The sequence below is a fragment of the Rhineura floridana genome, chromosome 6, assembly GCF_030035675.1.
Source record: "Rhineura floridana isolate rRhiFlo1 chromosome 6, rRhiFlo1.hap2, whole genome shotgun sequence".
NCBI lineage: Eukaryota > Metazoa > Chordata > Lepidosauria > Squamata > Rhineuridae > Rhineura > Rhineura floridana.
The window spans coordinates 86,687,440-86,700,155 of record NC_084485.1 but is presented as its reverse complement, the minus strand read 5'-3'; the positions used below and the strand labels follow the sequence as shown (position 1 = coordinate 86,700,155).

The following is a 12,716-nucleotide window of genomic DNA, read 5'->3' as shown; positions in this document are numbered from 1 at the left end:
CAACTAAATTCAACCAAAGTTTGCCTTCTATTATTTTTAGGTGCTAGCTTGATCTGGAATGCCACTTTGGAAAGTAAGAATGAGCCTGTGAAACAAGATGATGTTGAAATATCCAATGAAGACATTAATATTTCTATGAATACTGAGAAGAACAGTACTCAAACAAGCATTGCCTCTTCATTAAAAGCTGTTGACATACCCAGCTTTGTTGACAGCATTCATATTGTAGAAGAAGGACACAGTCGACCCCCTGGACTCTGGTAAAAAAATTTGGTTGAAATGTCTTCATAACTTTAACTCTCCTTATATACCCCCTTTTTTCATGTGGAAGCCATCTGATCTTTGAAGTCTATGCTAGTCTTTTACTTCACTTGGAGATAGACAGTTCTACATTTGTTTGCCTCCATTCTCTCCCTTTGCCTTCAATAATATATTTGTATTAGGAGAAGGTGATTGCAGTTGACAACTTGGCTTGGCCAATTGTTTTATATTATTCACTTGTTCCATAACCTGCCATACATGATTGTTTTGTTGTATTTCTGTATTACTGTGCTTGGCCTCAGAATAAGCCATTTTGTGTGTGTTTGTCACCTATCAGAGAACTAATTTTTTAATTCTAAGAGTGGATATCAGTTGGTTTCATTTCTTTAAAAGAAAAAAACAAGTGAATCCAAATGACTGTTTGCATCATGTTGGCTGCTTTAAATAAATGGCATAACAACTAAAACAATGTAGAAAGCATCTTACAATACTTTTACAACCAATCAAAGCTGTGGTTATTCAGCAGATGTTTTTTCCTCATGTGGCCAAATGCTACAGACAATTAACTATTGAAATAGTTGCAGTCACTGAATTTTAAGTGGCAGCTGCTGTGCAGCAGCCCCATTAATCAACCCTAAATTAATCAACACCTAAATTCCATGGGTGTAACTGGATTGCTTATGTGCGGGGGGGAGGGGGTGATGAATTGAAAAAGTGAGCATGCCTCACTCCATCTTCATGTGCAACTCTGTTGATGACTGGGATCTCGGATTATGGAAACAATTTATGGGCATACAGAACAAGCAAGCAACCTCTTTATTAAACCAGCGTCCCAGTTGCCAATATGACTTTTCTAATACTTTTCTCAATTTTACTGAGTAATGAAGCATCACTTCTCTAGCAGCAATTGATAATTTATAATGAGTGATTGGCATGGTAGACTACTTAATTCTTACCCTTTTTGACATACACAATTGATTGATTTGAGCTACAGGACTTTAATACTTACATTGCTTTAGAGGTCACTTCAAGATCTAGCAGACATTTTGGCATTAATTATGTTTCTAGCCTCAGTTATTAAAACAGAGGTTCTTGTGAATATCTGCAAATATGTGTTAAGTTGCATTTAATTAAGAGAATCTACATAATCAGTTTACAGTAAATGATAACTTTGTTGCATAGGTCCAGACTTCTTCCTTCAAGGAAGTGCTTAGAGTTCAGGGAATGGTATATTCTCTCACCACTTAAGCAGCAATATATTTCTGTTTTTCTATCCAGTTATTGAAGTCACTGCTGCTTGATACGTAGAACATGGTTGAACAATCATTATATAACATTTGCATATTGTCCATGGTATTGCTGATAATGACTGTCCCATCTTCTAACCTTCATACTAGGAATAACCTACAAAAGGGGGCAGAATAACCAAACAGGGCAACTGTAAGGTACATTATTGAAAAGCTCTTTCATACAGTTCCGTCTCTGGAAGCAGTCTTTAGACACTTTCATGCAACTTGGACTTGCTGCTGCAATGTAGTTGATTAGAAAATTCAGACATCAGTGCAAGTTTCCATTTAAGCATTTTTCCTTGTGCGGTAGAAGGCACATCTGTTAAAACTGAGTGCAGAAAGGCTTCTACTCCCTCAGTCCTTCTATAGATTGTATGGAATCCTTCTATGGAACAGATACTGCATTTGAATCAGCTTTCAAGACTCTTGTCTAAGACCAAAACTTCAAAAATATATTTCTTCTGCTTTGATCATTCAAATAAGCCGGGAATGTGTGCTGGGACAACAAAGGCTTTATATAATTGGTTGTGTGGATGAAACATGCAGTTTTGCACAGAGCTTTCAAGCATACAGATAAATAGAAAATAAGTCATGAAGGCTTAGTTTGTGTTAGGTTAGGCATGGGTGGACTTCAGGGTTGTGGAATCTGCTTGTTTTACTAGAACCCCACCAACTAGAGCCCAACACAAAAAATGTACATTTAAAGTTAAAGAATGCTGAGCCCAGGTATTTCTTTAAAGTACCAGAACTGAACAGAGCTCACACTCTTCCACATAAAAATTAATGCTGGTAACCTCAAGATGTCTTAATTTCAGTCACATAATTTAGGGCAAGGAGAGGGACTCATTTTGTTCCTATTGTTAAAAAAAAAGTGTCAGCACCCCATACCCATCTACTGCAGGTCACCCAGAGATATACCTTCTAACTTCTCCTGCTTTAGATAATGGTGAAGTTTCTTACGTTTAATCATGGTTTAAAATGAAATGTATATCTTTACACTAAATACAGTAATGAGTATTGCACTGTAAAGGCCACTGTCCTGTTGATTTTAATTAAGAGTGCTTCTTGTGTTGATTGTAAATATAACAACTTGAATTGAATTAAAATAACAACTTGAACAAAATATTTCTAGCTTATAAAACATAAACATCTTGAAATCTGGGAACTGGATGTTATAATTTAAAAAGCTAGGAAACACAAGAGACCTAATTTAAGATACAGTATAGCATTCCTTCTGCCTCAAATTTACTCATTTGAATCAATCTTTTCTACTAATGCACTACTCTCTACTTCTAGCAGTGGGCCAGGGTTGGCTTCTACCTCAGTGATGAATGAAAGTGTCAGCATGTGCTTACAGACCAGGCCACTGGACAGACCTGACAGTCATTTGGTAGGAGTTAATGAACAAAACATAGAGCATATGATCACTTACCTGCCAAATGCTCCACCAGATGACCAGAAGTTTTACCAGGATATATTGGTATGTTTTTATAGCTGCCTTCAATTTATCATTCCATAACCCAAATCTTCTAAAGGGTATTCAGAGAAACTACCATCCTTCCTATATTTTAAGAAAGGCAGTAGTTACTGACAAAACTATGTGTTGTCAAAGTTTTTCTTGAGACTTGATATTTTCCTTTACAATCCAGAATAGGAGCATTTCAGGGGCTTTTTTACATTCCAGAATAGTTTTTCAAGATGTAATTCATCCTTTTAATTAAAATGGTATGTGGCATAACAAGTAATTTAAGATTGCAATGACTGAGGGTGGTGTCAGACTTATGTTATACTCAGAGTAAATCCATTGAAACCAATGGACCATTTACTTATAACTTAGTCCAGGGGTTGCCAACCTATTCGTTGCTCATAGGCACCATGGCTTAGGCATGTCTTCTGCTGTTCAGGAGCCGATGTCCAGGTACTCATTAAAAATTCACTGTATAGTTAACTTGCAGTGCAATGGTGTAGATGCCCACTTCAAAAATTAGTCTTTGTGTTTAATGGAGGCTACTCCCAGGTAAGTGGGTACAGGATGACAACTTACACTTTGGTTTAGGATTAGCATTGGGGGAAAACAGGGTTCTTATGCCTTTAACAGCTATATCTCCACAGTTAGTACCAGCAGAACATAGCTGATTTCCTATAGTAAGCATGGGTTTGTCCAGGGGCAGGGGGTTGAAAATCAGCAATGATTGTACTCTCTAATTTTGTGTTATGCCATCTTCTCCCCCTCCTCCACAGTTGCTATGTTGTATTATGCCAGGGCATCCATTTTGTGACAGGTATGAGAGCCTTAGGAGAGGGAGGAACTGGAACAGCCCTACAGTTGCTTACTAACATAAATCTGTGCTGGTGCTAAAAAGATTATCTATTTGCATAGCAATTTGGGTGCAGTGCCAAAAGCCATAAGTTACTTTTCAGAATGTCCATTGTGGAAAATTCCTATTTTGGTGGCTCTGCTCTGTTCCATCAGATTATTGTTGTCAGCCCAGTACAGGTTCTGTGCAGACTGGTAAAGGCTAGATAGCCCAATCCTAACAAACGGTGCCAGATTTTTAACATTTAGAGTTAATTGGGTTCAAAAATGTTATGTTAGGGTTTCTACTCCATTTTAACAAAACTATTCAAAAATTTGAAATTTTCTATTCAGCTTAACATTGTGTATCTTAATATGATTTGAGGACCCTGAACAAATAACTTGCAGGTTTTTCTTGTGGAATTCTCAAGTATAGTGTCAGCATGCCATGGATTACTGTTGGTATAGTCTACTGTATATTTTGAAAAGTTGTTAGTTTGCTGTACATTTGGACACCTCTTTGCTGTCGTAACCAAATTTCACATTATGGTGCCTGAGATTAAGGTGCAGGTTTTCATCTGTGTTTGGATACAGTTGGGCACCATTTTGAATCAAGATGGTGGACTGAATCTTTCAAAGTGGAACTGAGTTTTTGTTTCTTAGAACTTCTTGATTAAGTTTGCTAGTTGCTTTTCTTCAGAAAAGTGAACCCAAAATGACTTGCAATCAATGAAAAAGTTAAAACCAGTATAAAAACTAAATCAAAATAAAAAGTTATGAACACATATAGCTGTAACAGTGGTGGAACAACCCACCCCTAAAAGAGGCTACAACATCAGGAGCCCTCCAAAATCTCCCCAAATGGCAGGGAGAAGAGAAATGTTTTTGTCTGGTGTCTAAAAGTAAATAATGATGGTGCCAGGCATATCTCCCTGCAACCAGAATTCCCAAGCAACCACAGGTTAGAGGCTGCTAGTATCCTTTAGCTTTTACCAGAGTTTTCTGTACCTTCCTTTTGACATTTACCTAGGGTCAAGTAAACCACTTCCTGAAGGAATCTTCTGAAGAAAACAGTTCCTCTAAACAGAAGGACCTTGTGAGCAATGAATGTACCACAACTTCAAAAATGAGCAAGACCGAAAGAAGAGACTCAGCCAGTCCTGATCAAGTCCCAAGAGATAAAGATATTGTTCTGAATGCAACCTTGAAACAACTGAGGAACCTTGGAGTGAAATTTGACTCTCCTGACACGATGATGAACAGTGCACGCAAAGTAGACAATGCCAGGTAGAAAGAGTGGCTTTGCTCTGGTAGCCTAAATAAAAAGACAAAAGATTCAGAGTAAACTTGTGGATAGCTTGATCCCTCTAAAATAGGGATGGGGAATTAGGTTTTCTTGGAGTCCAACTCCCATCAGCCCTGGACAGCAGTTAGTGGTCAGGGATTATGGGAATTGTAGTCAACAACATATGGATAGCCATAGATTCCCCATCCCTACTCGAAATGGCCAAGAATATTGACTTTTGTGGGTAGGAATTTATGGATCAGGCTGTCCATGTTAGTTTCACATGTGTGTGCTCAGAAGTCCATTTCTACCTTAATGTGTGTTTTTTTAATCTGCATGAAAATTTATGTTTACATTTTTATCCCTAAATAAGCATGAAGACTACAGAAATGACAACAGAAGATTTATGTAACTTTAAAGTTGACAATGAGGACATTGAACTTGTCAAGGATTATCAATACCTTGGCACACTCATTAACCTAAATGGAGACAATAGTCAAGAAATCAAAAGAAGGCTAGGACTGGGGAGGGCAGCTATGAGAGAACTAGAAAAGGTCCTCAAATGCAAAGATGTATCACTGGACACTAAAGTCAGGATCATTCAGACCATGATATTCTCTATGTATGGATGTGAAAGTTAGACAGTGAAAAAAGTGGGTAAGAGAAAAATCCACTCATTTGAAATGTGGTGTTGGAGGAGAGCAGGTACCATGGACCATGAAAAAGACAAATAATTGGGTGTTAGACCAAATTAAACCAGAACTATCACTAGATGCTAAAATGAAACAGGTTATCATACTTTGGACACATAATGAGAAGATGTGATTCACTAGAAAAGACAATAATTCTGGGAAAAACAGAACGGAATAGAAAAAGAGGAAGGCCAAACAAGAGATGGATTGATTCCATAAAGGAAGCCACATCCCTGAACTTACGAGATCTGAACAGGGTGGTTCATAACGGATGCTATTGGAGGTTGCTGATTCATAGGGTCGCCATAAGTTATCGACTTGAAGGCACATAACAAAAAAAATGTATTTCATCCTAAAATATGCATTTAGATACTTTTTTAAAAGAAAATATCTCAAAATTTAGTGAAGTGCGTAATCTGAAGCAGCAGTAGGGAACCTTTTTGGCCCAGGAGGCCAGATCTTTATCTTTCAAAGCCCCGCCCCACCTCATGGGCCACCTTTAACAGGTGGGTAGGGCTATGTCATGATGGTGTCAGCTGACCACCCACCTGTCAAAGTTGACTCATGGGAGGAATGTGCTCTCCCAATACGTTTCCCACAGGAAGCATGCTGGCAAAGCAGCAACCAGCAGGATTCAACTCTCTATTTGACAGTTGATGCGTGGAGAGTTCACTCGCTCTCTGCAAGGTTTTGAGCAGGATTTAATGCCCCTACTCAGTCGCTGGTGAGTGAGGAGTTAAATCTTGCTTTGGCTGTATGCACCAGTTCCCCAGCTGCAGTCAATGCAGAATTGAAGCCTGCCAATCAACTGATGTCGTGTAGTGATGTCATCTGATTTACAGGTAGGCATGGTTTGGGGGAGATGGCCTCACAGGCCAAGTTGGACCCTGTGGCAGACCAAGATTGGTCTGGAGCTTCCCCACTCCAATCTAAAGGATAACTGCATTTCCCCCAGGTATTATACCATCAGATGGGTAGTAGCACTGCCTAGTGTCCAAAGGCAGGAATGCAGGAGTCAAGACTTCAGCTGCTCCATCTGGTTTGTTCCATTCCTACCTTTGTCCTAGGTTGGATACTTTAGTCTTAGCTCTGTGAGTTTGTTCCTTGTTGTTCCTGTTAGTTCTTTTCCTCCGTATTTTTCTTGTCTTATTTTGGGGGGTCACCCTGAGTTGGGGTCTGGTAGGGCTGGTGGGTTTTCCCATTCCAGCTTTTCCTTCAGCCCTTCCCCTCAGAGCTTGTTCCTTCAGCTTGTCCAGGCTTTTCCTCAGGAGCTTACATCACAGCTCCATCCCCCCCCCCCAGTTCTTGGAGCTCGCTATTACAGTTTCTATTGTTGGTGGCCCTGGCCCTGCAGCTGTGGCTCCAGCTGTCTCTTTCCTTCACCTTCCTTTCATGCCCGCTGTCCTTCCATGGCGGCAGGTTCAGGTGAGACCAATGGTCCATTCTTGTCCACATATTAGTCAGAGGTGCAGATCAGGTTAGTTCATATCAGATTTTGCAAAGGCATTAGCAAAGAATTCCTGAAGCATTCCTAGCTGTGAGATATGAACCACTTGTTCTGAGTTGTTAAAGCTTACCATTTCCCCATTTTAATGATAATAAAATTACTGGAGTCGCAGAAGGTGGCAAAAAAGGAACTAGAATAGATTGGAGTTGAGACCTTTAGTTTAGGGGGAAATGATTACTTGGGGGTGAGTAGGGCAATAGAGAATTATAAAACAATTATGTATCATGTACAGTGAATAGAGATAAATCCTACTATTTTCACAAAGACAATTGGGTTCTGTTGCAGCTCTCTTGCTAATTTCCTTATTAAAAGAGCTGTTAGAAATGCATGGAAAAACAATCCCCAACCAGTTCTCATGTATTAAACAAGACATCTGGGACTGTATCTAATGCTAGTCCTACTCTGAGTAGACCCTTTGGGCATGACCAACATAGGTTCATTACTTTCAGTGGTTCTACTCTGCATAAAACTAGCATTGGATACAACCTATGGGTTGGCAATTTAAATTGGCATGCAATCTGTTTTCAAATGATCCCCAGTTCTCAAAAGGATGTATCAAAGTCATTTGAGCAATTTTGGAAGCCAAACCTTAAATACTGTCCTAGGCTTCTCAGGTGGTAGGATGAAGTACAAAACTTTGACAGATAAACTTTCCTATCCTGCTGTTTGATGCTTTCTTGCATGCAATACTGTCTCACCTATACTTAACACAAGCTCCATCAGGAAGATGTGCTGCTCAGTAAAGCATAGTGTCAGGTCAAACCATATATTACTTTTGAAAATCTGCTTAATCACAAAACCAGATCAGATTTTGTAGCTGAAATCATAACAGAGCCTCTAGTCTCTTGACACTAGTAGTTGAGCTTCTCTAGTCCATCAGAACTTAAATCCTGCAATCACCATTTCTACAGTGCAAGGTGTTAACCACCTTGTAAGCTTATGGCTGCTTTATAAGGATGAGCTGTTGTCAGCCTTAGGTTCACACTACCTCTGTCTTCCCCAAAGGAGTTTGGAAGCCTTTTCTTCTATTTTAGACCAGCTACAACTTGTTGTGATGACTGAATCTGGACATACTGCGGTTTTATGAAGTTGGCTTCTTTTCACTAACCTTAATCTTAAATAGAGTCTGGGGTTGGATGTAAACTAAACTGGTTAATCTAAACCAGAAGTGAAAGCATGAGGAAGGGAGAAGGGTACCGTGTCAGCCTGAAGCTCGCTGGCTTGTCTTCACAGCACTAATAAACTATGGTTTAGTATTGTGTGTAAGGAAGGCAAAATGTATGAAGACATTGGGCTATGTGGCCATGTAGAGGGGTACAGCATGGCACTATAACAATTGATAAAACATACAAATGATCAGCTGTTCATACTTCTGTGCCTAAGAAATTCCAATTCTGCACTCAAATATTCAGTTGTACATTATATAAAAGCTCTTTTCCGTGAACTCTGAAGCCTTTTTCCAAGTCACTCCCTACAGGCTGTCAGGTGTCCTCATACCCACAGATGAAAATGTAATTTAAGCAGATACTGAGTTCTATAGTTGGCAGAATTAGGTAAGATAAGTTAAGAAGTATGGATTTATAGAATGCTAAATAACTGGTTTTGACCTTGTTAAAACCCTGAATAATATGAAATGTTCTTTTCTAGGGAGAGCACTCTTAAAGCACTGCTACATCAACCATCCCTAGCCTTAAATTTAAATGTAATAACTTCCACGGTGAATTAACTTGCTCTTTATGCTAATATATGAATGATCTGTCATATGAAATGCTGGCCATATTATGTGGTTTTGAATTGCCTTTTTATGTAGCTCAGGTCATGGATGGGCACAGTACATCTTTCCAGCCCCAAGAAGTCCTTATTATACAATGGATTGTATCTAGAGTTAGTCAGAATAGGTCAACTGAAATTAATAGACATGAATAATTTAGGTCCATAATTGTAATGGGTCTGTTTACTAGAACTTAGCTGGATACAACCCATTGTTTTGAATCTTCAGTTTCACTCACTCTGAGCGGCTTTTCTTTTCTCATCACAGTGAACCTTATGGTGATCCCTGTAGTACTAAGCAAAGTGGTCGACTTATCCAAGGAAGTTCTGCTTCTGGTCTAAGAAATGTATTATTGTACAGACACAAGCACATACTAGTTCATACATGCAAGCCAACCCTTCTCACACAAACCCTTCCTATGCAATAGCATAAAGAAATGTTTGAACTGGCAGCAAACTGTCCAGTGCAATCTTCTGCTTCCTGAAGTTTAAGCTAGTATATATGCACGTGGCAGTGTGTAAATGTTTCATTTCTCCATGTAGTCCTGTATATAGAGAAAGATTGTGAGGTACTGCATGGACACCAAAGCAGCTAACAGCCTGTCTTTTGAAGTACATTGACATTTTATGACCTGATCACTACAGCTAGGTGGAATAAAGTGGAGCCTATGTAGAAATATGTATAATGTTAAAATAATTTATTTTTCTTTGTTTTCTTCTAGTATATTGGCCTGTATTAATCCTGAAGCAGTAGTCCCAGGTCTAAACTACATCTCCTTTGCTAATGTTGGCTTGAGTGGTTTGACTCCTAATGGAGTAGATCTGAGTATGGAGGCAAATGCTATTGCTCTCAAGTACCTAAGCGAAAGTCAACTGTCACAGCTTTCTCTGAGTAATTCAAGCCAAAAGAATTCCATGGCTTCGTCTGTACAGACTCTCCTGCACACTAATACAGATAAGACTTTGGTGGGCTTTGGTTTAATTTCTCCAAGCAATATGTCTTTTGCAACCAAGGAGTACATGAAAAGGTATAAACTCTTACAAAGCAGTGATAGTGATGATGAAGAGGAGCAGCAGATTGAATACAGAAGAGGAGAGAACATACAACCTGTCCTACAGCTGAATTTAAACCCTGCTTTAGAGGGCTTTGGTTGCCAGAAAGACTGTCATGAAAGAGCAAGTGAGAAACTACCTGTTAATCCAACACATTGTGAAACTGAACTAACTAGTAGTCACCTGTCAAATCCAGAAGGCCCTATATTAAGAAATGTTACAAATGCAGTCCTTCCACTCAGGATCCTGCATCAGTCAAGTGAAAGTTCACATCCAGTTTTAAAAGACTTGAACCCAAAAATGAAAAATCTACTTGGAAAAGCAGAGTTTACTCAGCATCCTGACAAAGAGAATCTAGATATTCAGATTATATCTGAAACTACACAAGCAGACAACATGAATTCAGTGGGTACTTTTCTTAATGTACAGCAGCTCAGACAGTTACCAAAGTTATTCTAATGTGTGCGTTGCTGGCAACTAGCTGTTTGCAGGACTTCTCAATATTTGAACCAGTTTTCTTTTGTTCAGTGGAATCAAGAGAAGCCACTGACTATCATAGTCAATCGAGTTGCCTGTCATGATGGCTTGGTTGTTGCATGCAAAATAAATATTTGCACCTTTAGGTGTCCTTGCACTCTAAAATCTCAGTGAATCTAATCTATGTGTAATATGTGACATAATTATTTAAAACAAATGCTGACTCTTGAATTTCTCAAATGAAACTGGGGCTACTTCAATGCTGAAGCAGAAAGTGGGTTTAAGATGAAATCAGTTTGGTTACTCAGTTTAAAGCATTACTTTTTTTAGCCTATCCAAGCATTAGGATAATGCACTTCATTAGATAGCCCTCATTCTTACATGAATTTGAAATAAAATTTCATAATGATTACTTGTGATCATGAAACCAACACGGTCAGCTGATGTTATCCTTATGTGTTTTGACTTGTATAAACATAAAGATAATGGATAAATTGCTGAACTGTATCTGCTGTTTGTGTTTGAACTTAACACTTTTTAAATGTCTAAACAAAATGCTTGACTCTTTTTGTAATATGCAAATTTGTGAAACTCAGGGTTTTTAAAAATTAAACTTAGTTACCTTTATTTCTGTGTGCAAACTGACCAGTAATGTTACCTTCATTCATTTTCTTCCACAAAGAGGGCTTAAGGTCACTTAGCCTGTCTCCTTTTACTGCTGGAAAAACAGTATAACGTATTTGGGGTGATATCCAACATTAAACACTTTTGGGGGGGTGCTGCTGAAGGGGGGAAATTCCATTGTGCCAGCAGAAGTTAAATATCACCCTTGGTAAATGGTCTAAAACGGGTTCTCAACCCTTCCGAATCTCAGGTCCCACTTGAGAGGGCTGAAAATTACTGAGGCCTACTAGACACAAAAGGGTGGTGCAGGGGAAAGCAAGTCACAAAATATAGGTGGAGCTAGGCATAATCAGCTGATAATTACTGACATTTGCTATAGATCTCTAATCCCATTTTAGAAATGGCTGAACTCTTTGCCACAACACTTTCCTTGTGGCAGGGAGTTCTATAGTTCAGCTTTCTCAAGCCAAGGGTGTTGATATTTACTGTAGAGATTAATTCAGCTTCCACTCTGCAGAATTTGTTCATAAGCAGGAAATGCTTTTTAATTTTATATTTTCCCTTCCCACTTCCACATGCATCTCTGCATTTTTACTATTGTCACTACTTTCGCATTTAACTTATACTCTGTTCCCCAACTGCCTGTTTCATTTGTCCTTGCTCTTTTTACATTCATTTTTTTCTCCTATTACAACTTGCTTTTCATTTACTTCCTCTCTATTCCCCCCGGTTGTTTAAAATATTTACTTTATGTCACATCTCAGAAAATCACTTATCTAGATGTTGGGCAGAAAGAGAATAAGTATCCTGTCTCTTCCTTGTTTCCTTCAATATTCCCTTTGGCCATTTCCCCTCGGAGGGACAAATCCAGGCATGAAATAACTCTGTGTTTGAGAGGGGGAATTGAACTGTCCAGAAGTGTAGCAATGGCCCAAGATACTTCTTTTTCTCTCTCCCTCACACTCAGATGATCACTTTGTCCATTTGTTTGTTTGTTCTCTTCCAACAGCATCCTACCACCTTGCTCTCTAACCAACCCACCCCCCCACCCCGTACTACACATATGGAGAGTTGCTGCTATTGGCTTAGCTCCAGCTGAAAGCTTACAGCATGGCTGGGGTGTGTGGCCAGGGTGGCAGGCTATGGCATAAGGCCGCTGGTGATTCTTGACTCCATGTTTTGAGAAATGCTGGTGTAAATAAAACAGGCTGGTAGTCATCCTCCAAGGCTTTAAACAAGTGATACCGAATATAAATATTTGGAGTTTGAGGTGTTTGTGTCTTCATATGAATTCATGCATATGAATACATATACAAATTGCCAACCTTCATACAATTAGAAATTTCTAATGTGGGTGATCATGTGGAAAGTTATCTTGCGAACAGGCACTACTGTTGAACTGTACTCTTACTGCGAACACAGATTTAGTAGGAAGAAAACCAAGTATATGCAACAGAGGAAA

The 12,716-nt window shown here is 39.0% G+C and overlaps 1 protein-coding gene across 1 annotated transcript in view; it reads left to right on the top strand.

Annotated features, from left to right (window-relative positions):
* STIL (STIL centriolar assembly protein) overlaps positions 1-11,257 on the top strand; it is a 34,021-nt gene extending 22,764 nt beyond the window's left edge. The window contains exons 14-17 of the mRNA XM_061632925.1: positions 41-260; positions 2,847-3,030; positions 4,877-5,133; positions 9,823-11,257. Coding sequence (XP_061488909.1) covers positions 41-260; positions 2,847-3,030; positions 4,877-5,133; positions 9,823-10,612 — 1,451 coding nt within the window. The 3' untranslated portion in view covers positions 10,613-11,257. The remainder of the gene's footprint in view (positions 1-40; positions 261-2,846; positions 3,031-4,876; positions 5,134-9,822) is intronic.
* Positions 11,258-12,716: the final 1,459 nt, after the last annotated feature.